The sequence below is a fragment of the Chaetodon auriga genome, chromosome 11 (assembly GCF_051107435.1).
Source record: "Chaetodon auriga isolate fChaAug3 chromosome 11, fChaAug3.hap1, whole genome shotgun sequence".
NCBI classification, from domain to species: domain Eukaryota; kingdom Metazoa; phylum Chordata; class Actinopteri; order Chaetodontiformes; family Chaetodontidae; genus Chaetodon; species Chaetodon auriga.
Genome location: NC_135084.1, coordinates 20,206,053 through 20,232,769, shown reverse-complemented (window position 1 = coordinate 20,232,769; position 26,717 = coordinate 20,206,053). Strand labels below are relative to the sequence as shown.

General features: G+C 46.0%; 2 protein-coding genes across 2 annotated transcripts in view; both read left to right on the top strand.

The window, feature by feature from the left end:
* The first annotated feature begins 2,970 nt into the window (after nt 1-2,970).
* Nucleotides 2,971-5,130, top strand: znhit2 (zinc finger, HIT-type containing 2). The gene is made up of 2 exons (XM_076742322.1): nt 2,971-3,034; nt 3,285-5,130. The coding sequence occupies exon 2, from the start codon at nt 3,354-3,356 to the stop codon at nt 5,061-5,063; it is 1,710 nt and encodes a 569-aa protein (XP_076598437.1). The 5' UTR covers nt 2,971-3,034; nt 3,285-3,353; the 3' UTR covers nt 5,064-5,130.
* Nucleotides 5,131-5,620: 490 nt separating this feature from the next.
* lrpprc (leucine-rich pentatricopeptide repeat containing) overlaps nt 5,621-26,717 on the top strand; it is a 53,984-nt gene continuing 32,887 nt past the window's right edge. The window contains exons 1-22 of the mRNA XM_076742365.1: nt 5,621-5,831; nt 7,049-7,251; nt 7,466-7,588; nt 7,858-7,979; nt 8,139-8,197; nt 8,290-8,376; nt 8,837-8,963; nt 9,114-9,258; nt 9,525-9,682; nt 9,947-10,052; nt 10,156-10,263; nt 16,502-16,620; nt 16,733-16,823; nt 17,548-17,617; nt 19,729-19,756; nt 20,434-20,491; nt 21,499-21,605; nt 22,636-22,713; nt 22,791-22,862; nt 22,984-23,097; nt 23,199-23,329; nt 23,671-23,756. Of these exons, the coding sequence (XP_076598480.1) occupies nt 5,626-5,831; nt 7,049-7,251; nt 7,466-7,588; nt 7,858-7,979; nt 8,139-8,197; nt 8,290-8,376; nt 8,837-8,963; nt 9,114-9,258; nt 9,525-9,682; nt 9,947-10,052; nt 10,156-10,263; nt 16,502-16,620; nt 16,733-16,823; nt 17,548-17,617; nt 19,729-19,756; nt 20,434-20,491; nt 21,499-21,605; nt 22,636-22,713; nt 22,791-22,862; nt 22,984-23,097; nt 23,199-23,329; nt 23,671-23,756 (2,398 nt within the window). The 5' untranslated portion in view covers nt 5,621-5,625. The remainder of the gene's footprint in view (nt 5,832-7,048; nt 7,252-7,465; nt 7,589-7,857; nt 7,980-8,138; nt 8,198-8,289; nt 8,377-8,836; nt 8,964-9,113; nt 9,259-9,524; nt 9,683-9,946; nt 10,053-10,155; nt 10,264-16,501; nt 16,621-16,732; nt 16,824-17,547; nt 17,618-19,728; nt 19,757-20,433; nt 20,492-21,498; nt 21,606-22,635; nt 22,714-22,790; nt 22,863-22,983; nt 23,098-23,198; nt 23,330-23,670; nt 23,757-26,717) is intronic.

Here is a 26,717-nt window from a genome sequence, read left to right as displayed (position 1 = left end):
TCTATTTCCTACCGGGGTCAAGACAGACAGAGGCAGAGAGAAAGTTGACTTCTAGAGTGCTTTGGGGTTTCTGCTTGTTTCTACTGTCACTGCTGTCAACAGCCGCTTTAGGTCACTGAGAGGCTACCGCTCCATCTACCTGTGTTTTAGCACATCACATGCCGCACTGCACCCGGCGCACACTCAGAGGGAGAGTCCGCTGGCTGAGGCAGATCGAGGAGCTGCTCTGGAAACAGGGATTTGTTTATATGGATTGAGTGACCTGGCAAAGGTTGTCAATTAAAGAAAGGAAGACAGGGAGAAAGAGAGGAGGAGGAGGAGGAGGAGGAGGAGGAGGAGGAGGAGGAGGGGGTTGTCTGTGAGGTCTTCTTGTGAAGAGGTGAAAATAATAGGTAAATAATAGATCCTGGAGATGAATTATTGAGGGAGTACATTGATGCTTTCATGCCAAGGAGCTGGTCTTACATTCCTGGGTTCATTCATGAAAAAACGCGTATGGAGGAAAGGAGGATGAGAGGGTGAGGCGGGTGGAGGATGCTGTTACTATGTCAGGTTCCAGCACACTAAATAGCTCACCCTATTCGCAGCATCTTAGCTTCATATTTATGCAATTTTATTTGAATTTAAGAACATTGGGAACTGCTATTCATGCTTTTATGTATTTATTTTTCAAGATTTTGTTTTGACCATCTCTCTACACATTTTGTTGATCTGTGATTGTTTTCTTCATATATTATCTGTCACTCTAAGTGTGTCACACGTGTTGTATGCTCTGCTGAAATCCAGGCCAGGGCACTCCTGTAAAAGAGATTCTTAATCAGTAAGGTCTCCTGGTTGAATAAAGTTATATACATACTTCTCAAAGACAACATCCTCATGTTATAATTTCCTCATCATAGTTCATGTTGTACTTAAATGACACGTGAGGAGAAAGAAAAGTTGGACTGTATGTGCAAAAGTCAGTGAGTCAAACTGAGACACTTGCTTCTGGCTGGACATTAGACAAAGACAGGACGTTCCACCCGCCAACACACACACACACACACACACACACACACACACACACACACACACACACACACACACACACACAGCCTCCCTTTTGGGTGCCCTATAATGCCAGATCCTCTTGAGCTGACAGGTGACAGAACAGTCTACATCAACATAGGTCTACTCTCTTTTACTTCAGACAAATACACACACACACACACACACCCTGCTGCTGTACAGTAGACAGTTCCAGACATGCCAAGGCTGGACATGCCCAAAAGGCAGAGCCTGTTCTCTGTCACCTATCAGCTGGTGGCAGACTGTGGGATGTGTGTGTGTGTGTGTGTGTGTGTGTGTGTGTGTGTGTGTGTGTGTGTGTGTTTGTGTGTACGTGTGTGCATGTGTATGCGTATGCTTATGTTTATACTGTGCATTTTCCTTTTTTTTTTTTTTTTTTTTTTTACATTTTCTTACACTCCAATCTCTAAAGTAAAGTAAAGTAAAGTAGAAGAGCATGGATGGATCTCTACATGCACTACTATATATTGGAAGATTTATTTCATCCTCAATAATATATCAAATCTTCCACCTTGTCTGTATATGAACTGATGCTACAGGGGTATTTAAATGGAACTATGCTGTACATCTGTATGTATAGGGGTGTCACATGTGTGATGGATAATGTAAGATGTATTAAAAAAAAGTATATGTGTTATGCCCGTGCAAAAAACATGTAGGTTTTTAGAGCTAGAAATTGTGACTGGCGCATCCATATAACTGCTGCTGGCCAAAATACTGCCGACTATTACATGTCACACCCATCTTCCATGTCTGTTTATACTGTCAGCTAAAAGCAAAAACACCAAACGTGTGTCCAGACTTAAGCAAAGAGAACAAAAAGCTTTTCCTAGCCATCATAACCTGGATGAAATTCTGCTTTTCTACATATCATCAGCCTAACAGTCAGGAAGTAAGGTTGTGGATTTAGCGTCGGGGGTACCACCGTGTCACAGGACATGCCAGGGAAGAATAAAGGAGACACGAGGAGGCAGCAGCCCACCCAGGACTGCTGGCACGGCAGCCAAGGGCGGGGCCAAGACAGCATGGCACACGTCGACCTCGGACCCCCCTCCTCCTCCCCCTTTCCCCACGGGCTCTGACAGGCGGCACGGGAACCCCCTGGCCCAGTGAGGGGTGGACAGCCATCTGACAACTCCCCACCTGCATGACCTTTACCATGCTTGACCCCCTGCAGGAGACAATCACCTCGTAGCAAACAGCCCCACGGGAGATGTAGACACACAGCACAGCCAGGAAGAAACACAAGCAGACAGACATGCATGATGCACACACAGATCGACAGAAAGTTAGACGAAGGGACAGTTAGTCCGACTGTGACATGCATACATGCTTGTGATGAGTCATTCAAATCTGGCTCGTTGATTTCCAGCAATAAAGGGGCTCTAGTTTCAACAATACCACAACAGTTTGTCCAGTCATTTAGTTGCTATGTCTATGGATAAGCTCAGTTTTCAATCAATTATCTTAATTTGGAGTAAACAAGTCATTTGGCCTTGTGGGCAGTGCCACTGGTGCATCATGAAACAAGTATGATAGATGTGTGAATGGATGCAATAACAGTGTATTGATGGTGGCAGATTTGGGGATACACTATATAGACACACAAGAAATCTTTAATTTTTTGGGACTGAACACGAGCAATTAGGCTGTGCTTCTCTCGCCTGGATTCTCCTTGATGTGGTCTGTAGATTATTCTCCAAAGTACAATTTTTCAACTTCAACAGAGCATCTTTGCAGAAGAGTGATCTAAAAAAATCTACAATAATCAATAGTAAGACTTATAATTATTAATAGAAGGAGTAACTGCTGTAGCGATGATATTAAGAATACTTTACTACGACTACAACCACCGCGATGAAAAAAACCCGCGACTCTAAGTCACCGAAACGTCATCAATAAGCGACATGGCGGCTTGTTCCGGACAACAAACGTGAAACGTTGGTGTTGGCGCAAATGCTATGAAGTAAGTAGAGTTTGTCCTGTAAGATATTAACGCTGAACACAGCCTATCGCATTGACATGAAACGTTTCTAGAAAAGCCTTCTTGGCGATCTCTAACGTAACGTTAAATCGGTTTAGCGATGTAACGCTACGTGAAGCTCACACTGTGGCTAACATTAGCGCCTGAAATTGTCAAATCTGCTCTGGGATTGTAACGCAGTTAAGGATTACACATATCCTACTGACATAATTTTCATTTGTCCGTGCCTTAGGTCACCTCTTTTGGACATTTTTTTCCTCCGTTTGCCACAACATCGTCCTTCTGTCCAGATCAGCTGCTGATGAATCCATTAATTAGACGGAGACTTCCTCCGTCTGTGAGAAGTCTTCTGACAGACATCGGTCCAAAGGACGAGTGGACTGACGCAGAGCCCGACGCCGTGAGCAGAGATGGGATTCTGCTCCCCGGCAGAGGAGCTGCTTCTGGACAAGAGGAGTTTCTCACGCCAACACAAGCGGAAGAGGCCAGCAGGAGTGCCGTCTGCATGCTGTGTAAATGTAAACCCTCTTGTTACACCTGCCCTCGGTGTAACCTGCAGTACTGTGGCTTGGCTTGCTATCAGAGCCCAGATCACTCTGTGTGCTCTGAGGAGTTTTATAAGGAGTCTGTGCTACAGGAGCTGAAGGGTATGGGGAAAACAGAGAGTGAAGGGAAAAAGAAGATGCAAGAGGTCCTTATGGGACTGAGACAAAAGGCGGAGAGGACAGATGGGGGGATGGAAAGTTTGTTAAAGGAAGCCGGTATCGTGTCAGATGACACAGACGAGGGGGAAGGAGAGGCAACAGAGAAAGTACAAGTTATGGAGCTCCTGTCCAGGTTAGCGGAGCTTCAGCAGTCTGGAGATGGGAACGCAACAGAGATGGAGGCTATTTTGAGAAAGCTTGAGGAGATTGGAGGAGGTGAGCTGCTGCCTGCAGAGATGGATGAGGATGATGAATGCGCAGAAGGGGAGCTGGACTTGGCCGATCGGCTCTCAGGGCTGGACATTGACAAACTGTCTGAAGAGGAGCTGTGGGGACTTCTCAGCAGTCAAGAGAAAGAGATGTTTATGGGTCTGATGAAGGGTGGAGCTCTTGGTGGGCTGGTTCCCCTGTGGAAGCCGTGGTGGGAGGAGCATGAGGAGGGAGGGAGAGCACTGGTGGAGGTGCTCGAGGAGGAGGTGAGCAAACTGGAGAGACAAAATTCGAAAACTACGGATGAACTGGACGTTGATAATGACGTCAAGACATCACAGCAGAATCGGGACGAATCAGCCATGAAGTCTAAAAAGATTAAAGGAGGAAAAGGAAAGGAAACGAGCAAGAGCAAGGGAAGTTCAGCAGTTTCCAGCGTCCCTCCAATCTCTGCAAAAATTCCAAAGTTGACTTCATTGTGTGCCAACCCATCTCCCCTGGTATGCTATGGTTTGGTCAATGCACTTTTTAGCTATTCCTTCACCCTGTGCCTGTTGAACAATGACACCGAATCACTAATGTTTGAGTTCTGTGACATGATTCTTGCTCTATCTGAGGCACTGAGCTCAGGCAGGGTGTTCCACTCTGTCCAAGAGGCCTTAGACTGTGGAGAAACTCTCATTTTGGGTGGAGGTTACCTCGACAAGGAGGATCCTCTTGCCCCGGCCAGGGCAGTGGAGGCAGTGGCTCACATCATGACTGGCAAAAACAGGAAGGATGCTACCGGATACTGCCTGGCATCCTTGAGCCAGCTTCGCTCTGTGCTCTCCCAGGCCAGAACAGCCCTCCCAAAAGAGGGGGAGGAAGGAGCGAGGAGACAGAAGTACTTCCTGGCAAGCAAGAAGTGTGAATTCTTTCAAGCTTGGGTCTTGGACAATGCGCACCGGACTCGTACACTAGCTATAGAGCTGTGGAACGAACACAGTAAAAGAGAGAGTGTAAGGAGCAGCATGGAAAAAGCAAAGACTGTAGTTGAGGAGAAGTTGAAGAAAAGGAAGAGCAAAGGGAATAGCAAGTTAATCGAAGAACTGAACTAATGATTTCTTTCTTGAACATGCTGATGTTTGTAAAAGTTCATGATGTAATAAAAATATATGAAAACCTACATTTCTTCTCTCACTGTGAAATGTCAATACAGTTAAATAATATTACTACTTAGCATAAAAACAGTTGCCAACTCAAAAATGTACACTGAGCTCTTTTATATAATAATTTCTTCAATTACATATTGGAATTGTAGTTAAACAAGCACATGTGAATAATGAGAGTAAGATTATGACAAGCAATAGTAAATGAGATCTAAAGTTCATCTTTTTGGAGGTCAATAAGCTGTGGTTAAAAACTTCAGATAAAACTTGTGGATCTTCTTTCCAGTTTCCAAGGTCAAACGTGAACTGTCATGCGCAAAATAAATGTGCGCACAGAATATTACAGATACAGGATATCTGTATTATTCATGACAATAATTTTGTTTTCCTTTCAGCGTCAGAAGCACGCTTTTCTCATAGGGTGAACCAGAATCATCACTCAGTGTGACACGGAACGTAGCATCACGCTCGTGTTCTCGCGTTACTTTCTTCGACCGGTCACGTGGTGCGGATGCCCTTCTACTGTGCGACAGAAAACATGGCTGCGCTCTTGAGATCGGCGCGTTTACTCAAACATTTGCCTTCTGGCTTGCATCAGATCCCACTGACCAAAAGAACCGGACCGCCACTCAGCCGGCTGTACAGCGGAGCTCTCGGCGGCAGCAGAACCGACGTTTGTTACCGGCAGATCAGCCCAGCAGCGGAAAATGCGTCCAGGTATCACGCAGTGTGTTAGCCGGTGTAGCTGTGATACACGCGTGTGCGTGAAGCAGAGATGTCATTGAGGCTCAATGACAACCAGAGACACTAAGTATCCACGCAAATATGACTTGTAGTGTTAAATATGGTGAGCCGATATATGTGGGATCATATTAGAATAAGTTACCTGTAACGTTAGTAGTTAGCTGCCTGCGTTGGTAAACATGGCTCCCGTTTTACACAAGGTGATGATCAGACGTTGTGTAACTATCATGCTCACAGTCTACTTGACGACTTAAAATTAAGACTGTTACACCAACTTAGTTCCTAATGATAATGTAAGTGTAAGCTATGTCAGCGTTGTCATCCTGGGTTTGATTTACACTTTTTAGTATCATGAATGCTAGCTTTTAGCCAAAGGCCCATCACTGGAGACCATCTGATGCACGTTGTCATGAATCGAATCTGATTATATAGATTAGATACGTTATTATCGCATTTGGTATTTAACATGTCCTTCACTTTATTATTGGAGAAACTTTGACTCTCAGAGCTGAAGATGTCAGCATCCTCTGGTGCTTTTTCTCCCAAGGTCATCACTCCTAACAAAAGTTCAATCAGCCTTTCAGTAGGTCTGCAAACAACCATTATTTTCGTTGTTTGTTGATCTGGTCGTTATTTTCTCAAGTAATCTGTTAGTTGTTTGGTCTATAAAATAGTGACAATTGTCATCAGTGTTTCCCAAAACCTAAGATGGCATCCTCAAATGTCTTATTTTCTCCACAACCACAAAGTTAGTCAGTTTACTCTTTGAAAAGCAAAGAAACCAGAAAATATTCACCTCTGAGAAGCTTGAATTAGCTAATATTGACTTTTTTTCTTAAAATTACTCAAGCATTATTTGATTGTGTGCTTGAATATTAGGCAATTTTATTAAATAGCTAATAACTAATCTCATGATAGTAGCTCTAGCTTTGAGCAGGCTGAGCATCCCGAGACATATCCGTTCCACTGCTTCTTCAAACTCATCACATCCTGTGCTGTTCATACAGTTGACCCACAGAACAACCATGTTTATCTGTCTGTGCTTCACCGGCTGTGTTCATCTGTGACTCTCTTTCTTCTCTGTCCTGTCCCCTCCCTCCCTTCTCCCCCTCTCTGACCGATCATACTGTCTTGTATACTTTCTCATGCTTCTTTTTAACTCCTTCCATCCATCTCTGTCCCCTCTACAGTCGTGTGTGGCCATATGCAGTGGGGTGTGTGCGTAACTATTCGGTGGCCACAGAGCAGAAGGATGACACCAGGGTTGCGTTGCGATCCAAGCAGGCGCAGGAGTTTGACTGGGCTTTGACCAAGCTGGACAGCTCCGTGAGGAGAACCGGTCGCATCACCAAGACCCTGCTGCTCCGCATCTTCCATGATATCTGCAGGACAGGTAGGCGGGCGGAACAGTGATCGGGGGTTTTAAGGTTGGATGTCAAATGAAGATGGTGACTCATCTCATGAACATGAGCCACATGAAGCTGTAATCTATATTCCACTGAGCATCCTTCATGTTTCTTATTATTAAACCAGCTGACTCTTTGAATTTGTTGTATTTCTTTCTCTCTCTGCATCCGTTCCCACCTTCTGCTCTTCTGTGTTTGCAGGTTATCCCAGTGAAAATCAGGCCTTGTTACTGCTGCGCAGCTGTGGGTCCCTGCTGCCGGAGGTGCCCCTGGAGGAGCGCACTGAGCTGGCACACCGTGTGTGGGAGAAGCTGCAAAGTTTGGGTAAGAGGCAGGCCCAATGCAAACAACCCAACTATCTATTATCCAAAGTACTGTCATGCTGTTCACTGCTGCTGAACTTTAAGGTGTTTAACAATGGTGTCAAATACTTGAACTATTAGAGGAGTATTTGATTCATATTATTAAACTGGGACTTGGTGACTGTATAGAGGACACCATCATTATGTTACACAGAATTACCAGCAGCTGTGTTGTTTCGGTGGCTGTTGTCATTATGTCGATGTTTTAGATTCACACATTATCCTCCCCAGGTGCACAGTATGATGTCAGTCACTACAACGCCTTGCTGAAGGTTTACCTGCAGAATGACTTCAAGTTCTCCCCCACTGACTTCCTGGCCAAGATGGAAGCAGCTAACGTCCAGCCCAACAGAGTAAGCACTGCAGTGCAGAGTACAGTACTGTCAAGAAACACATGGTCAGATTTCTGTTGCTTCAGTGGAACAGAAACATGAAGGTTTTGGTGGATGGGGATAGGATATTTTAGTTGACTCTGCTTTCTCTGTTTGATTTCCTTTTATTTCTGTGCACAGGTTACCTACCAGAGACTCATAGCAGCCTACTGCCAGTATGGAGATATCGAGGGAGCCAGGTGAGCGCATGTCCTGTTCTATTTTCTATTGTGATTTACCTGTTTTTGCTTTTTTTCCTTTTCCATGTTAACTCTATTCTCTGCTCTCTCAGCACCATATTGGGTTACATGAAGAGCAAAGATTTACCCATCACGGAGGCTGTTTTCAACTCCCTGGTGACAGGCCACGCTCGTGCAGGGTGAGCATCACTGCTAATTTGAAGGCACAGACTCATATGAAAGGAATCCACTAGAAGTGTGTGGCAGTGTATTTATCTGCAGAGACTCTGCCCTCTGCCTGTCTTTTCTTATTTCTTATTATTTTGCTGTTTTTGGGACATTTCTGGGCTGCAGCCTTTGCGGCAGCGGGTGGGTAGCCCCCAGCCATTATGCAGGTGTGGTTGGGACTTTATAAAACAACAGCAATGAGGCTGACACTGTAATCTGTGTCATCTGTGTCTGAAGCTCAGGAAGTCAGGCACACTCTTGAGTCGCTGCCTCATGTAGGTCTGTGATGCTGCATGTGGTGCACCGTGCTGTGTGCTTTCTGCTGTCAGGGGCATTGAGCTTCTGGTGGACCAAGTTTGAATGTTTACAAACAGTAATGAATGATTCATGCATAGTACACCTTTGAACCAGCTGTCATCTGTCGCTGTGCAGGGACATCGAGAGTGCTGAGAACATCCTGACCGTGATGAAGGGAGCAGGAATTGAACCGGGTCCTGACACTTACCTATCACTGCTCAACGCCTACGCTGAGAAGGGAGACCTGGACAATCTGAAAAAGGTGCGATTGGTCATCAAGATGATGCTGATGCACGTTTTTTGCACGTGCTTGCTTCTGTGTAATGAATGGTTGCCTCTTTAATTACTCCTCTACTTTTTCCTCCCTCTTTCCATCGTCTCTTCATCCTCTCCGTCTTCCTCGTCTGCTCAGACTCTGGAGGCAGCAGAGAGCGCAGACTGCATTCTGATGGACAGGGACTTCATGCAGGTCATCTTCACCATGGCCAAGGCCGGACACAAGCAGCACATCCCAGAGATGGTTGAACGCTTCAGGCACGAGAGGGGTTACATTCCAGGTACACATGCACCCACAGCTCAGCAGCTAATGTGGAGTCATTGAAAAGAATGGGGCACCCCGCTCAGCATGTTGAAGCACACTGTTGTGGAAATGTAATGTGGTTTAAGCTGCAGCATGTTTGCATATTAAAGGTCAGGTTATGTTTGCTCATTGTCCAAAAAAGGGTGAAAAGGCTACAAAGCCAGGTGGCTGTTTATTAAGCTGCTAACTCATCAGCAGTGTTGTGACCCCGAGCAGAATCAGTATTTGTTGTTTTTCTTGTAGATGCCATGAACTTGTGTCTGAGCCTCATCACCCAGGGCCTGGAGGACGTGGCCTTTCTCATCCTCAAGACTTTCCCCACAATCCAGTCTGACGGCCCCAGTACACAGTCCGTCAATCTGGGCAACTTCTTTCTCAGACACTGCGTCAGCATGAACACGGTACGTGGACAAACAAATTTCCCCCGTTGCTCCCCGAATGCCGGGATCAGACTACGTGAATCTAGCTTGATTTTGAGACGATTCCGACCGATTACCAGCTTCATGGTCGATCGTGATCGACAATCGGGCATAAACTGAAGAGTCAAAACTTGTCAGTGTTTGGCTGTTGGCTAGCATTCATTTTAAGACATGTTTGCAGTGCATGTTGAGAATTGATCTCAGTGTTTTAATGCCATTTCTTTTGTCTCTGTGTGTGCACGACAGCCAGTGGAGAACATAGGCCTCTTTTGCAAAGAGCTGCAGGAGATGAATTTGCACAGTGAGGCGCTCACCTTCACCCTGTCCTGTGCTCTGGAGTCCAAAAAGACTGGTACAGCACATACTCTGTGTCCTCATTCACTGTTTCTACACACACACACTCATCTACACAAGATTAAGGCCTTATTTTGGATTATTTTGTTTTATTTTTGCAGCTATGTCTTTCGATCTGATGAAGATGATGAAGGAGCAGAACTACCCCATAAGGCCGCACTACTTTTGGCCCCTCCTCACTCATCATGTGAAAGACAACAACTCAGCTGGTACACACACACACACACACACACACTTTTAGATTTATATCTAGGCTGATTTGGGGGAATAATGTACACATGGCCACTTTCTTTTGGTCATTTGTTGTATAGCTTGGATTTATTCAGCATTATGCTTTTTCTTTTAGAGTCATTCCTTAAATACATTAATTTCATGGGAACTCCATACGTTTTATATAAAATTCCTTTTATCATAATTAAATATTCCCTTAAAGTTCCCTAATAATTATGTTTGCATAGTGTTCATGAATGACTGTAAATATACTTTTATTTTGCTTGAGCTAACACTTTAGGCTAGGAACTTTAGATCAGCAGATGTCTCAGTGTGACGAGCTGTCGTGAGAAGCTCGTATTTGGGCCCATGTGTATGTGAGAACCGCGTGGGTGCTACAGAGCCCGAAGGAGGCAAAAAGAAAACGTGCCTTTCCAGCTGTTTGTGCATCCAATCTGAAATGGAAAGGTTTGGGTAGCCATGATAGCAGTTTATGGACATGTGTGTTATTTTTGTGGTGTAGAGGGGATTATGACTTTCTCAGTCCTCTGTACCGGAAAGAGCTTTTAAAGGAGTGTTTCCCTCAAATATTAATGCCCCACAGAGTGGTCCAACTGGGACAGATTTCACTGGGCTGGGCCAGTCAAGGGCAAAAGGGTCTGATCCCTGCGTGAGAGAGTTGGAACGGGGAGAGATGAAGCAACACAGGCATGCACACTCACTCGCAAACACACACATACAGGTCTCTCTGGAGAGCTCTAGGAATAGATTGCAAAGTTTAGAGGAGGTCCTAACTCCCCTTGTTAGCCACTTTGGACCGATGAGCTGTGGACCAAAAAGACTGACTTTCAGAAAGTGCGCTCAGACATGAATGTCATCGTTTTTCTTCCTCTTCCTGATCTTCAGTTTCGCTCCTCTTGTGGCCTCCCGGGTGCACGTCTAGAGGACATTTTGTGACTAATCAATGACGTTTCTTTTTTTCTACTACCGAGTGAAAGCTACAGGCTGAAATGTATTAAGTTTTAAGGTCCCCGAGTGTAGACTACAGTTAAAATAACAAATACAGACAGATTATTTACTCAGATGTTAGTGCCTTGCTAATAATCTCAGAAACAATGATATTCCAGCACTAAACCTGGTTTTATTGCATTTCCTGCGCAAAGTGACTGCATTTCTGTTGTGGCTGACACTCTATCAGCTGTACAGAAGCTCCTGAAAGAAGGAAGCGGTGCACAGTGTCTAAGGATGGCTGAACTGGTGACCTTTGCCCTGTGGCAGGGGACACTTAAGGTACCTTGGTGGGGGGCACAGGGGTGCTCGATAGCCTGAAGCATCGCCCTTGCACATGCAAACACACATACATGGATGCACATACAGGCCTGAGGCTGAGGGGTCAGAGGTCATTTTGCTCCAGTGGCTGTCCTCGAGTCCTTTTTCTTTTTTTTTCATCACTGAAGCCACAGCTCCCAACAGATAGCTGATCCTGTACAGTCTTCATACTCCTCACTCGATCACCCATGATATTTGAATTGCAGTTTTTCTGAGATTGGACCATAGACTGGGTATAAAACATGGACATAGTCTCTGTGACGAAACCCACACAACTCTGCCATTGTGAAGCTCAGTGATAGATGCTCCAGCCGACACCATCTTGGCAGCGCCTCGCACCACCAAACTCCCGGCTAATCCAAAAAATGTGCAAGGAGGTGGAGGGTGGGTGGAACTGAGGTGGGCTGAATGGAGCCTGGTGGCACTCAAAGCGGCCATGCCCATAGTTATGCATAATAATAATTGAAATGTTGTTTATTGCTGCTATAAAGTTGGCCATTTTAAAATGGGGTCTATGGAGATTGACTCGTTTTTTGGAGCCTGCCTCAAGTGGCCATTCGAAGAACTGCAGTTTTTGGCGCTCAGCACATTTCTTCCCTCTTTTCGTAGAGTTTGGTGGAGATCACAGTTCATGTAAATGTCAGGCGGATCATCTCATCCCACTGTTTTCATTGGGCAGGTGGACACAGAGCTGTCCTTGTCCACTGAGGCTTCAGCCCAGGTCATACACAGGTCCATCACTCTGGTTCTCGTTCCATCGTTCTTTTCCCTCCCTTGTTTTTGTCAGCGACGAGCTTGTGGGGTAAATCGTCTCAGTGACAGATAGCCGGCATTTGTCGACTTGTCAGAATTCACAACTCATTATGAATGTACCCTGTCAAATGCATTCAGCAGCAGCTTGGCTCTTAAGTGCTTTATTTATGCTGAGCTCTGCCTCTCTCTTTGGGGTTTTTTAGAGTGATTAATAAATTATGTATTTTCCCCCTGTCAGCTAATTGACAGCATTTGATCTGGCAGGGAGGAGAAACCGGTTAGACGACTGTGGCGACGCCGCAGGTTGGCGTCTCTGTGCGGTCCGGACACATTCTCAGTTTGAATGGCGAGATGCTTCAGTGCCTGGCTTGGCAGCACGAAGAAGAGGACTAGACATGAGTTTAAACATGCACAACCACACACACTTGACGCATTACTTAAATTCTCCAACCGCGCAGACTCGAAGCCGCACAGATGCATCAGACGGCATCCACTGCAGAAAGCAGGAAGGGAAGCGGAGAAACTTCTCTTTCGCTCACACACTCGCTTGTTTCCGATGGTGTTAGCCTTAACCCTCATGAATGATGCAGCCTCTCTTTTTTTTTTTTTGTTCCCCCTCTCTCTCTTCCTCCTGCTCTCTCTCACACTCATTGGCTGCAGGAGGTGTGTGTGCGTCCACATATGTGAGGGCAGGAGGGGGATTTGAGGGGTGGGGGGGCAGTGCAGGTGATGTGACTGATGCGGAGTGACTTGATTTCATGTAAATGCAAGCGCTCTGAGGGAATTCACTTTGGATTACGCGCCCCACTGTGCATGGCCCATGAAATATTAAGCGCCGTGTCACTTTTTGTCCACAGGTGTCACTAGCGGGCAGAGAGGCCGGAGCCGTAGAATCGGAGGAGAGCAGCGGGGGAGGGATGGGAAGGAATAAGGAGAGGAGGGGAGGGAGGGGGGGGATCCCTTTGCCTTTTGATGAGGTGTGGATTTGGCGGGTTTAGCGGAAGCATATGCTGGCCCATACTTCCCACCTGCCGCCAGCAAGTCACCGCTTGTCAGTCCTCGCGACGCAGCGCCCTCTTATCGCTTCTGACATGTCGGAGTAAGAAAAAGAGGGAGGGGAAACTGCAGAGGAAGGGAGTGTTTCGGGCCTAGTGTGTTTTGGGTGATGAGAGACGCAATGCTTCCCTTGTTCAGTCTACTTTCCCTCCTGGTGTCCCCCTCCTCCTCCTCTTATTTATATGACCCCATCTTCAACCCTTTCACTCTTCCTTTAATGCAGCCCTCTCTGTCAAACAGAGTGGGCTGCATTAAAGAATCACTGCCACAGCAATCTGTAATGCAGTCCTCCATCAGCCCCGGTCTAGTCTGCAGTTAATTGGTAGGACAAGAGCCAAGCATCACCTTGATTAAAACAAAAAAGATAAAGGCCGGAGAGGATGAAAGCGCAGCTTTCCGTGCCTCATGAAGTGGAAGTGTTCTTGCACTCTCCTCTGTTTCCAAACAACAAGCCGTCATTGCCTCGCAGCGAACAAAGTCTACCTTTAGAGAGCCATAGACACGAAGAGATGGAGAGGCAGATGGCGTCGGAGGAGAAGGAAAAGGAGAAGTGACAGGTACTCATGTCCAAGGACGAGAGGGGATGACAGCGACCGGTTCGCTCCACTCCTCTTTTTCTCTCATTTCTCCGTCCTCACTTCTCGTCTGTGACAGTTAACCTGAAGACATGAATCTGATGATGATATCTTGTGACCACTGCCATGCTTAACTCACTACTTTGATACTTCTTGCCCGGATGGTATGTCAGGCTTTATGCTGACCAACGTGGAGAGGCCTCCGCTCTCCTCAGTTCTCCTCCGTGCCAGATCTTTATTTAAATTGTTCAGACAGGGAGGAAGCAAAAAAAAGGGTTGAGTGAAAAGTAAAGACCTAAAGGGAGGCTGGTACAAATGACACGACATAATATCACATTTTATTTTGTGTTGGATCTTCACTAACTTTCTCATTTATTCTCAACTTCTCTTTTTTTTATTTTATTTTATTTTTTGTTGGCTAGTTCTCGCCTTGGTTTGACTTCATGCAGAATGGCTGCCAGTGTCATAAATCTTCTCGTAGCTGTCTCCTCAGCAGCTCTTTCTCTTTCTTGATCTCCTCATGTTAATGAATGAGCTTCAGAGATGCTGCTAGGTGGCTACCTAGCAGCATCTCTGAAGCTGTTTCCCCCTGTTTCCAGTCTTTGTGCTAATTTAAGATCTTCATTTTTAACATTCGGACATCAGAGTGGCATGTGTGAACGCTTTTTGTTCATGAAAGCTGTGCTACAGTAGTACCACTCACAGGCAAGCTGATGGCATTTCTTAGTCGCTTGACTTTTTACTGCTTAGCTAAGACATGGAGTGACTTAGCCGTAAGTCAACAACCTGGGCTTCAGAGGGTTAAAAGCTCTCGGTCACAGACTTGACTTGCAGAAGAACACACGAACACACTTGCTGGACAACCGAAAAGTGCTGATGATCATGAAAGCTCACAAGCGGAAGCCGGAAAGCGTGCTTGAGAGAGAAGGCCGGCTTGTGCATTTATACCTCCAGCTCTCCATTCACTTGTTTTCTGTCTGTCTGGCTCACCGTGAAATTGATTATGGATTATTCAGGAGGAAAGCAGGTGCTCCCTCTCTTCTTTCATAAAAAAGAGGCTGCATGAAAGCGATTAGAGGGTAAGAATGGACGGGCGGATGGATCCTCCATTGAGAAGAAAGAGGAAGATCGCCTGTTTACTTTTTCTTGAAAGCAGGGTAGATGGATAGTGAGAGGGGCAGATGAATGAGTGATATGGATGGATGGATGGAGTGGTTCAGGTAGCCTTACCTGGGATAATGCAGCCCCAGTCGCAGGTTTTAATGGCGTATAAAAGCCCGGGACTCATCTTTTATTCAGCTCAAGAGAGAGACTGCCAGGTGAACACATACATCCCAAGAGGATGCAGAAACACAGAGCCGTGTGTGTGTCAGAGCCGTGGAGAGTAAATGCACAAAGAATCTTGAGGTGTTTCGACTTAAGGAAGCACTTTAGCGTAGTTTACTGAAGTCCGCATGGGAACACGGTGTATTGGTGCACTGGATGCAGTCATATATAGCATATAGATGCACCTAAAACCGCATAGAAACACACATAGACCCATCTATGTCCTCATTTAGACTCATGTCCTTTGTGGGCACGCTCCCAGACATATGCAAAGTGCTGCAGTGCTTCCTCCATATGAGCTCACACACACACACTCTTGTGGGCACGTTGAGAGTGTGTGAGTGGCTGTTCCATATGCATGTGGCTGTTTTGGCCTCCTTCCCTGGGGCAGGACCTCGGGCTTCGCTGCAGAGCAGTGTGATGGTGCAACAGTCCACTTCAGGCCGAGTGCGTGTTTGGTGCACGTATCCTCCAGACGAAGGTAGAGAGGGGAGCAGCCATTGGCATTTTGTCGATGGAGGGTGTGTGAGAGGGAGTACGTGCCAGCTCATTTCTTAGACACATATTTAAACAGTGCTTACGCAGCTCCAGGTCTGAGCCTCCCTGAGTGTGTGTCTCTGAGAAGTGCAGCATGTGATTGAATTAAAACGGGGAAACAAGAAAAGGTGTGTTTGCTCAAAGTTTGGAGGTTTTTATTTAATTTATATATTTTATATTATATTTTATATTTAATTAGGTCTGCCATTACACAAACACCAACTTATTCATTGTCGAGGACATAAAGATGATGTGAAATAAAATGTTGAAACGAAAGAGAATTAAGCACCAGTTTAAATCACTGATTAAGTACAAATACCAAACCTGCACATGTCACAGCTTCTGAAAGCTTCTCTGTGTTATATCACAGTAAATGGGATGTTCTTCGGTTTGGGATTATCTGTCTTCTGGTAAATCATGATGCACATTTTCACTGTTTTCTGGCGTTTTCTATGAGACGTGTGACATTGATTGGTTAGGAAAAACTGACCAATCAACATGTTAATCCACAAAAAATAACCTTGTTGCTGATCTCGCACTCATTTTATGTGTTTTGTGTCACTACATAAGAGCCAGCGCGTCCAGTTTATATTAATCACTGTGTGTGTGTGTGTGTGTGTGTCTGTGTGTCTGTGTGTCTGTGTGTCTGTGTGTCTTACAGGTGTGGTTGAGGTGTTGAAGGGCATGCAGGACCTCGGGGTGTCCCCAGATGTTGACACTTTGTCCAACTACAGCCTCCCTGTCTTCCCCAACATTGCAGCAGCTCGACAGGCGTTCGAGGTAATCCATAATTCTGTGTGTGTGTGTGTTTGTGTTTGTGTTAGTGTTTGTTTACTTGACTGGTGCACATTGAAAAGTTTTTGCTCACATGAAGGTGATTTTCTCGGCTCAGGATGCAGGTGTGTCTTTGGAGTCAGAGGGCTACTTGGCTTCAGAGATTCGTGTGGTGGCTGTTAACAGCCTGGCCGAGACCTACACCATATGTAAGCACGCACACACACACACACACACACACCACACACACACACACACACACACAAACACACACACACCAACTCTTAACATGGTCCAAAGAAGCTGTGCTGCATCTCAAGCACCCATCATCATAAAAATCGCCGCCTCGCCTGCGGGCTAATTGGACACACACACACACACACACACACACACACACACACACACACACACACACACACACAGACACACACCCTCATACATTTGCCCACTCACTCCTCTGTGCTCATCAGGCCTTTTAAGAGATTAGTGTGTGTGAATATGTAAAGAGCGAGAGCGAGAGGCGCCTCAACTGGCAGAGGAACGGGTGAGAGAAGGCTGTTACATAATGGATGATTCTTCCTGTTTTCTGTCTTTCATCTCGTTTTAGTCTCAAACCTCCACCACTCGTTTTCACATACGTCGCTCTTTTTCCTCTCCGTCAACCCAATGGACTTCTTTTTTTTTTTTTCCCCTTCTCGCATTACGACAGTTTTCAGTGTTTTTCAACATTTCACACATTTCTGATCCTCTGCTGCTTTCGGCTTCTTGAATTTGAACTGTTTGAAATGTTTTACGGATTTCCACCACTGCCCCTCGTACCTATACTAAACAACCATTAATGGAATAATTGCTGATGAAAACAGTCATTGAAGTCGTTGCTGTCTTTCTCTTTCTTCCCTCTCATGGCTCGTCTGTCTCCTCTCTGTCTTCCAGTGTCAGATCCCTCCTTCCCCTCAGTGGACCTCAGTATTTTCCGCAGCAGCCTCATCCAGGGCTTCATAAAGTGAGTCAATTAGCCCGTCCGCTATTCACGTCTTTATGTGTTCTCCATCATTTGATATTCCGTATTTCTGCATGTTTTGCCTCTTAAGTCCTCACCGGCGTTTTAGGCAGGCCTGTAGCACTATGGAGGTCACTGCAGCATATGCTATGACTATGACATGTGCAGCCTATCACACCATCTACAGCGTCTGTGTGGGCAGCTGCAGGGAAAAACACTCTCTCACACACACACGGTGCCTCATGCATATGGAGGCCGTCATCCCTCTGCTCTTACCCCAAAGCACCGTGGGAGATATGTAAATTAGCAGATGCCCACCACTGCCCCTCATACCCAGACCCCTCTCTCCCTCGCACACACACACACGCAGCCCTAGGACCAGGCCCTGACCCGTGGGCTTTTGTTGAAGGGGTGTTTATGAATATTTACAGTTTAACACTACACGCCCACACAAAAACCCTCTGGCCCCTGAGCCAAGCTGGAGGTGAGTCAAAGAGAAAAGTGCTGACTTGTCTGCAGGGACCAAAGTTGGTTCTTCCACTTAAAAGCCAAAATACGCTCTGTTGAGCTTAACTTTGAACTTTCCTCTAATGCCGTCTTTGGTGTCGCTGATGTGTCAGTTAACTCGGTGGATGTTGATAACTTAACCGATCGTACAACAATGTGGCTTCCCAGGAAGGCAGTTCATCCTTTTGAGAAATGTCCAGCCTATTTTTTTTTTATTTGAAAGTCGTGAAATCAGCAGCAGCCTTTGACGTTTTGTTCTCGGCAGTGTAGTTTTACACAGAGGCAGTAACAGCAGATGCACGATTGCTTCAATTGAGCTTTATTTTATTTCAAAACCACAAACTTACCAGATTTATTTTGTGCAGAAATTGTCGTGTTTTGTGTGTGTGTGTGCGCGTGTGTGCGTCTTTTAGATATTAAATCAGTGCATCCACTAATTGTTTGTCCGTCTTTTTTTTGTGCCTGAACTCGCTTCCTCTCCTCCATTTGCTTTGCTCTCGTTGCTTTAACACACACATACACACACCTACACGCTCTTCTGACTGTTAGGTAGCCTGACAGAGTCATAATTGGGCTTGTCACTTGGAGAGCGTGTGCGTGCGTGCGTGCGTGCGTGCGTGCGTGCGTGCGTGCGTGCGTGCGTGCGTGTGTGTGTGTGCGCACGAGCGAGCGCCGTGTCGTTGCGATGCGGGACCTGCCCCTGTCAAAGACAAGGTCAGGGGATAATTTAATCATTAAAGACCTCTTCTTCTCTCTTCTCCTCTCGTCTCTCATCTCCCCCTCTCTTCTCCTTTCCACCAACTAGCTGACAACGCCAGAAATGTCACACGTTGTCATCATTTAGTGTGTGTGTGTGTGCGTGTGTGTGTGAGTATGTCTTTTGTGGTTTCCCGGGCCTTTGTGCTGCTGTCTTTCCTCTCTTCTGCTGCGGATCGAGTGTGTCAAACTGGAGAAATCTGTCCCTCTCTCTTGCCGTATTGTATTGTGCTGCACTGTCAGTCCAGTGGCCGTGGCAGCACGACACTGGCAGGATTATGGTCACTTGCATCGAATCCCAATTGCTGCCAGAAAATTAATTAATTAATCTGAAGTCGTTTTTCTAATTTTTTTTTTTTTCACGCTTGAAAGCAAATATGTGATGTGCAGGGAACTGGATAGTCCAAATTGAGGGAAAAAATCTGGAAAGTTTTCTTGAAACTAATATATTTTTACAGATTTAAAACAATTTTCAGTCTTCAGTCTCATACAGCAACTTGAACTAAGAGAAACAGACTGAATTTCAGTTTCTTGTCCACCAACAGTAGAAACAATCAGTGGTTTGGAGACGTTTCACACTTCTGTGATTTGACAGCTTTCAGCTGAGGAATGATCTTTATGGGTAAAACATCGGAGAAAAGGAGCGCTGAGCAGAGTTTGTAGGCGTGCATCGGAGCAATCACTGGAGGAAGACATGGGAGAGGAGGATAAATGCCCGTTTGAAGTGTGTGTGGCAGAGGTGCTTCTTTCAGAGATGCACATTAACCCTGACATGCTGGGAGTCGTCTTGACCCCGCCGGTGGTGCGTGTCGACTGCATGCTCATGTCTTGTCCTCTACTGCCCCCTGCAGGTCTGATGACGTGGAGTCCATGGTGAAGGTAAGACCTGAATGAGCCCACATGGACTTCTCATTTGGAAAATGCTTTCGTAGCTGAAAATGATAAAGAAAAAGAACCGAAATGCAGAAAAAGAGAAATTTTATTAAAGTTCAAACTGAACTCTAACTGCTTTTTTTAAAGGCTTTAGGTGAATCTATTCCTGAAAACATAATGACTATGATAACCTGTTTACTCACCATCTGCTACATCCCGAGTTACATTTAGGAAGAATATACAATATGACAAATGCCATCTGCTGCCTTTTATGCAAATCTCCTTATGGCACACAGAGCGTATAAATAAAGAAATGTTTAGGATATTCAGCCTCAGGCAATTTTAGGCAAGATGCTTTAAACAACATTTTATCAACATTAAAACACACAATTCATTCACACGCATAAAAATCTCTATAATTTCAGCTACAACAAAATGTAGAAGAAACAACCCCGAGTCCAGCAAACAAAATGAGCAAATATAGCAAATGTTTACCTTGTCAGCTTTGATTTTTGGAGATATATGCTTGTTGTTAATGACAGTTTTTCTGTTTTTATTTATGCTTTAGGTAGCTTCCCACCTTTTTTAGGAGTCAGGGTTGCAGGATCAGTCAGTTTTAAAGTAACATCTTTGTCCTGTTGTCTGTGTTTGTATTTCATTTATCTTCATCTTCTTTATTCCAGATTACTGAGCTCTTGTACAAAGACAAGCGCTTCTCCTCAGGGGGCTCCAGCCCTGCTGGTAAGGAAACATTCAAACACACTTTTTTCACTGGTGAGTCAGGACGTTCATATCTGACAGTGTCCTTGTAAGCAAGGTGTGTGCGTGCGTGCGTGCGTGCGTGCGTGCGTGCATGTGTGTGTAGGTAGGTGAGAAAGAGAGAAGGGAGGATGCCAGTGTGTGTATCATCTATCACATGTCAGTATTCAAGCTTGCAGACTGCAATCAGTCTCACCGTCCAACTATAATTCAAATCACAGAAAATTGCCCCAAAATTTCCCAATGTGTGTATGCCTGGATGTGTGTGTCTGTATGTGTGTGTTTGTGTTCACTCTCAGTAGCAGAATACTGCTGACGGGCCCAATTCATGTCATGAAGCCTGTATGTGTTTATGTCCAGCTGTGTGTGTGTGTGTTTGTGTGTGTGTGTCAGCGCGTGAGTGAAAGACCTGCTATCGCCGAGGAAATAGAGCCTGGCTGCTGACACAGCGCTGAGTAGTAAAAGTGTGTGTGTGTGTGTGTGTGTGTGTGTGTGTGTGTGTGTGTGTGTGTGTGTGTGTGTGTGTGTGTGTGTGTGGAGAGCGTTAGTGTCGCTCCGTGTCAGTGTGTGTGTCACAGAGAGTCCCCAGCGCTGGAACTGTTGTGTGTGCTGGTGGGAGCGATGGAGACTGTTATCCATGTCACATCCCATTAGACGACATCTGCTTGTGTGTGTGTGCGTGTGTGTGTGTGTGTGTGTGTGAGAGAGCTGAAGTAAGGGGAGGCTGTCACTGCCGACCATCGCACATTCACTCACACTCCAACCCAAAAGCAGCCTCTGTCAGCAGAAAAGAAACGCGAACACACACTCTGCAGAGGTTACAGAAAAATAATCTAAACGCACAAACGGGTGCAGTGACTGACACGGAGGCAAATGAAATGTATTCCCAAGACAACTGCTCACTGTGTGTGTGTGTGTGTGTGTGTGTGTGTGTGTGTGTGTGTGTGTGTGTGTGTGTGTGTGTGTGTGTGTGTTTCCATCCCGTCCAGAGAAGACATCCTTCTTCTTGTACACTCTGATCGACAACATGCCACAAAACAAGTTGCAGGCACAGGAAAGCAAACTGCGGAACTACTTCAATGAGCTACAGACTCAGGTACACGCAGGCACACTCATGCACATACACACACATGCACACACACACACACACACACACACACACACACACACACACCTTGTTGAGGTTCCTGGGAACAAACACACATGCCAGTACACTAATGTACTGTATATCCAGTTCATTCATAACCTTCCCACTTTAAAGGAGCTTACACACTCTGATCTGAGATGATTTGCAGCGTGGAATCAAACTCAGATTATTCACAATATATATGCATATAAACACACACACACACACACACAGAGCACAAAACACACTCACATGACCTCCTCCCCTGTGCACCATGTCTGAGGAGTGAAGGTTTGAGTTGGGTCATTCGGACATGTTGTGGGAGATTAAATGGTGCTTTCTACTTTTTGGTTAAAGGTTACATCTTTGGCTGGAGTCGCTGAAAAGTCCCAAAATAGTCTAAGATGTTGAAAGCAGCTATTCAGTGAATATCAGCGGAGGCAGAGTTAATTCTGAGCTGCATCTGCAGAAATCATCCCAAGTAAAACGGTGTCTTTCACCATCAGAAGCTCTCAATAAACTTTCATTTTGAAGGGACTGTTCATTTGTTTTAGTGAGTGCTTCACTGACCGTCGTCAGCGTTGAATGACAGTGTGTATTTATAAGAAAACATAATCACATCAGTCAAAACTTAACAGAATAATAAGGAATAGAGAAGTAAACATTTTACTTTCAGTAGATGTCGATCGTTTGTTTTTTGTCCAGTTGAAACTTCACTTTTTCCAACAGCACCTAAATGCAACTGGATTTTCAGCCATCATTTCCCCACAAATTCAAACTCAAGCTCTGTGACAGCCTTTAAATAAAACCACGGCAGAGCTCAATAATTCTTGACCCATTTAATGAAATTAAAGTAATTAGTTTCCTATTTTGTCCCCATTGTGTTCAGCGACCGTCCAAACTTAATTCTCAAAGTTTGTGACACTCAGAACAGCTTCAGCTCCTGCTGCGCTCGGACCCGATCGGTGCTCTGATGACCCTTCCTCTTGTTTCTCTGCAGAACATAATCATTTCAAGAAACATCTACCGAGGCATCAGGAACCTTCTGGAGTCCTCACACGTCCCAGAGCTCATCAAGGTACAATGAAGTGTTATTAATCACGGAACTTTCAGATTTCACTTTATGACCAGACTAACAATGTGTGTGTGCATCAGGATGTGGTCGTTTTGGTGGACAACAAAGGCCAAGAGTCCAACGGCTTTCAGTCAGATATCTCGCGTATCTCTGTAAGTAAGACAGAGTGGAAAGAAATTCATGCAAAATGTTGAAAATGCTTGAACTTTGTACCGAGCTCATGCACACGTGAGCTGATGTTTTCGGTGTTTGGCACCTGTCTGTGTCCTTCAGGGAACCGAGAAAAAGGTGTCGGTGCTTGAGGGGAAATTGGCCGAACTGAAAGAAGAGAAGCGACCGTTGGGGAGCGTTCTCAAACTGCTCATCCAGGCTCTCTGCGCCGAGGAGGTACGATTCGTTTGGATAACTCCCAAAACTCTCCTTGTTGAAATGAGTTCGCTCTGTCCGCGCGTTCGGTCCTGAGGTCTGTCGCTTTGTGCTCTGATCAGAACCTGCGCCGCGCCCTCGACCTGAAGCAGGAGCACGAGGACGAGATGACAGTCGGCAGCTGCGTCACCCTCATGAACCTGTGCTGTCGCCACAACAATGTGGAGGAGGCGCTCAACCTGAAGAGGGATATGTGAGTGGAGCGGGACACACACACACACACACACACACACGCACACACACGCACACACACACAAGCACTCTACACATAAGGCAGCGCTGTGACCAGTGGTGGACCATTAAAGTTTAACTTGAGTGGTATTAGGGGAGACATTAATGCAGCGACCAGCCGCTCTGTTGTCGGGCTAAAACACAGGAAGCTCCCTCCTCATCCTCCCTTGTTTCCTTCTCTTCACTCACCACCTGCTTCCAGCATCCGACCGAACTCCAGCAGCAGAACGCACAGCAGATGAGTTGCACTACTCTAAGTGGAATACATTAATCGAGTCCGTCTGTCTCTCTCTCTGTGTTTAGACACCGCAAGGACTCATCACTGATACTGGACGCCAGTAAATACATCGCGCTGGTCAAGACCCTCTCCAAGAATGGCCGGGTGGAGGGTAAGTTTAGTCTGCCGGCACCAACTGTCCACAACCAAAAGATATTCAATAGCAATTTTTCTCTGAGGATTTAAAGCGATTAATCAGTTATCAATCTTAATTTTGCGTCCATTGAGTAATTGATTAATTGACTAATCCCACCAGCTCTTAGTTCCTCATTACTTTTTCTCTGACAGTAAGCCGGATCAAAGGAGATCAGGCTTGAACTTAAAAAGGCCTGCAGATGTGTGTGTATGTGTGTGTGTGTGTGGGGTTGGGCTTGTGTGTGTGTGCGACCAACTCTGTCACAATCTGTCTTTCTCTCTCCCTCAAACCCACATTAGCCGGCCATTTTCAGAATGCTACGGTGGGTTTCCTTCAGCCCATCGAAGACCCAATTACCATCAGTTTTGCCGCTCTGCTTTTTGCACACAATGACAGGCAAAATGTTTCCCTTGTCTGTCCTCGCCTCCTCTCTCCTCCCCTTCGGTCTCTCTCTCCATCTTCGCCTCCGTCTCTCTATCTTGACCCTCTCTCCCCCGCCCTGTCTCTCAGCGTGTCATTCTATCACCCCCCCCCCCCACTCGCTCGCACACATTCACATCAGTGAGAAATGAGAGGGGGGGGAAATTACAGGACTGTGTATATTTTTCCAGAATTATTGAAATCCGCCTTGATGCTAATGGCAGATCATGTCCGCCGAAGTGCTTGAGCATTTCACACACACACACACGCAAATTTGCATGTGAATTCAAGCAAAAGGCATTGGGTGGGCACGGCGGTTGGTGTGTCCATCTGTGTGTGTGTGTGTGTGTCGGGGTGTGTATAGGCAGCGCTAACGCATTTGCCATTAGCCGGAGTGTGCATATGTAGGGGACGCTTGTCAGCCACATTAGCACACATGGCTAACCTTGATGTTAGCCTGTCCCCACCCAGACGCCGGGCCGCCTGGCTCCCAGCACACACCAGGCCCAGCTGAAGATCATGTCTCCTGGCATCTTGCTTTATTTCTCACCCTCTCTAATGGCTTTGTTGTTTTTGCCCTTGGTTCAAAGCCTTCCATCCCACCTCGCCAGGCAACTTTGTTTCCACCTTACTTCATCCTTTTGACTTTATCCTTAAGTCTCCTTCCCGCTACTCTTTTACATTTCTTTATAATTACTTCCTCTTTTCCTCACTAATTAATTTTCTCCTGCTGCTCTCCCTTATCTCCATCATGGTCCTTTAATCCTCACATCTGTTTCCACATCTGGCCAGACTTCCATCTCAATAGCCATCCATGGCTTTACTTTGTGTTATCGATTAACTATCACAAAATGTATTGAACTTACCTCTATTGTTTGAGCCATGAATGTGAAACAAAGAGAAAAATGCAGAAGTGTGTATCTATCTGTACTTGGGTTGAGTGATATGGCCAAAATCTTCTGTCATGGTACATGTCATTTTATATCCTATCAGAATCAGGTTGCTCTCTCACACATGTAGCACATCTGTATGTGTAAGAGGTGTTCTTACTTACTGGAAATACTCTGTTGGTTTGGGCGAGGGCTGGCGTCTGTGTAGAGCGTACCGATGACTGTTTTTGCATTGATAGCGATGCGAAATGTATTCGCACGTATCTGCTGTATCAGTGAAAGAGTGGTAAACAATACACATGCAAGCAGAAAAGAGTACGAAGCAGCTACACTCTGATGTCTTCATCCCGCCTGCTCGCTTCCTGTGTAGCAGTGCACACGCTCTGCATGACAGTGTCTAAATAAGGCTTAAGTGACAGCTCCCGCAGTGGAGACAGTGCCGCCAAATCTCTACCACTGGACGCATTCCTTCTGTTGCACGGTATATATCGTCACACCGCCCAACACTAACCTGTATAAACCTATGTACACACTTTCAGACAGTAATGGTTTAGCGTGACAAACAGGCAAAGTTTTGATGACTGAGGGCCAATTTCCAGAGGCAGCACGTTATTCGGTGCTGCACAGGGAAACCGAATGTTACGACTACGACTTCTGCTCTCTGAAGGAGAGGAGAGGAAGGAGGTACGGCACATGTGCTCTGTGATATCAGGCCATGCAGGGGCGTCGTGTCTGATACTGTATGTCACTGAGCACTGAATTCACCTGTTTGCAGATAAGGCGGATCACTTTTTATGCTTAGCTTAACATGTTGCTTGTTACCGTTTAATAATCAATCCAGATCACCGTTACGTCTGTTGATCATGTGACCCAGAGAACCCGCCGTACGAATCATCATGAGCTTCAGGAGCCCGAACGCCCCGTTCACCTCCTCCTACCTTCGCCTCTCTGCCTCCATTTTTTAAATACACCTCTCCTCTATCGCCAAGCGTCTCTTTGACCTGCCCTTGCCCTTCTGCCTCCATCTGTCCATCCTCCCACTTTGGTAAACACAACTTGTTCTGGCTTTTGGTGGTCCTGAACTCATCTTTGATGCTGCGTGTGTGTGTGTGTGTGTGTGTGTGTTTTGGGAAAGAGACATCACTAGCAGTCAAGTCATGGAACATTAGATGAACCATTGGGCTGTGTGATGTTTGTTTACCTGGCCTGTCTGCCTCCCCATCTTTTGATGTGCGCGTGTGTGTATGTGGTCTGGCTCGCTTTGCTGGCCACGATGCTCGGCTGAGCTGATGGATATGCATACTGGCTAAACTGACGGATAAAGGGAAAGAGATGGAGGAGGAACGAGGGGTGCGTGGGGGGGGGGGTGGCGTTGGATGGTGGACGAAGGGATGTTAGCTAGCGTTGCTCCATTTGGGCAGATCAACTCCAAGCCATTGGTCTCAGTGATTAGCGGGTCTGTCAGAGAGTGATGGAGAGAGGTATGGATAGAAGGAGGGAGGGGGGGGGAGACATGGAGAGAGACACATGGAGTCAGGGAGCGAGAGTAAGTTACATCTGAACTGATAAACAGCACAGACTTGACAACAGGTCAGGTCATTACAGGGCAGACGTTTAGTGCTGATAC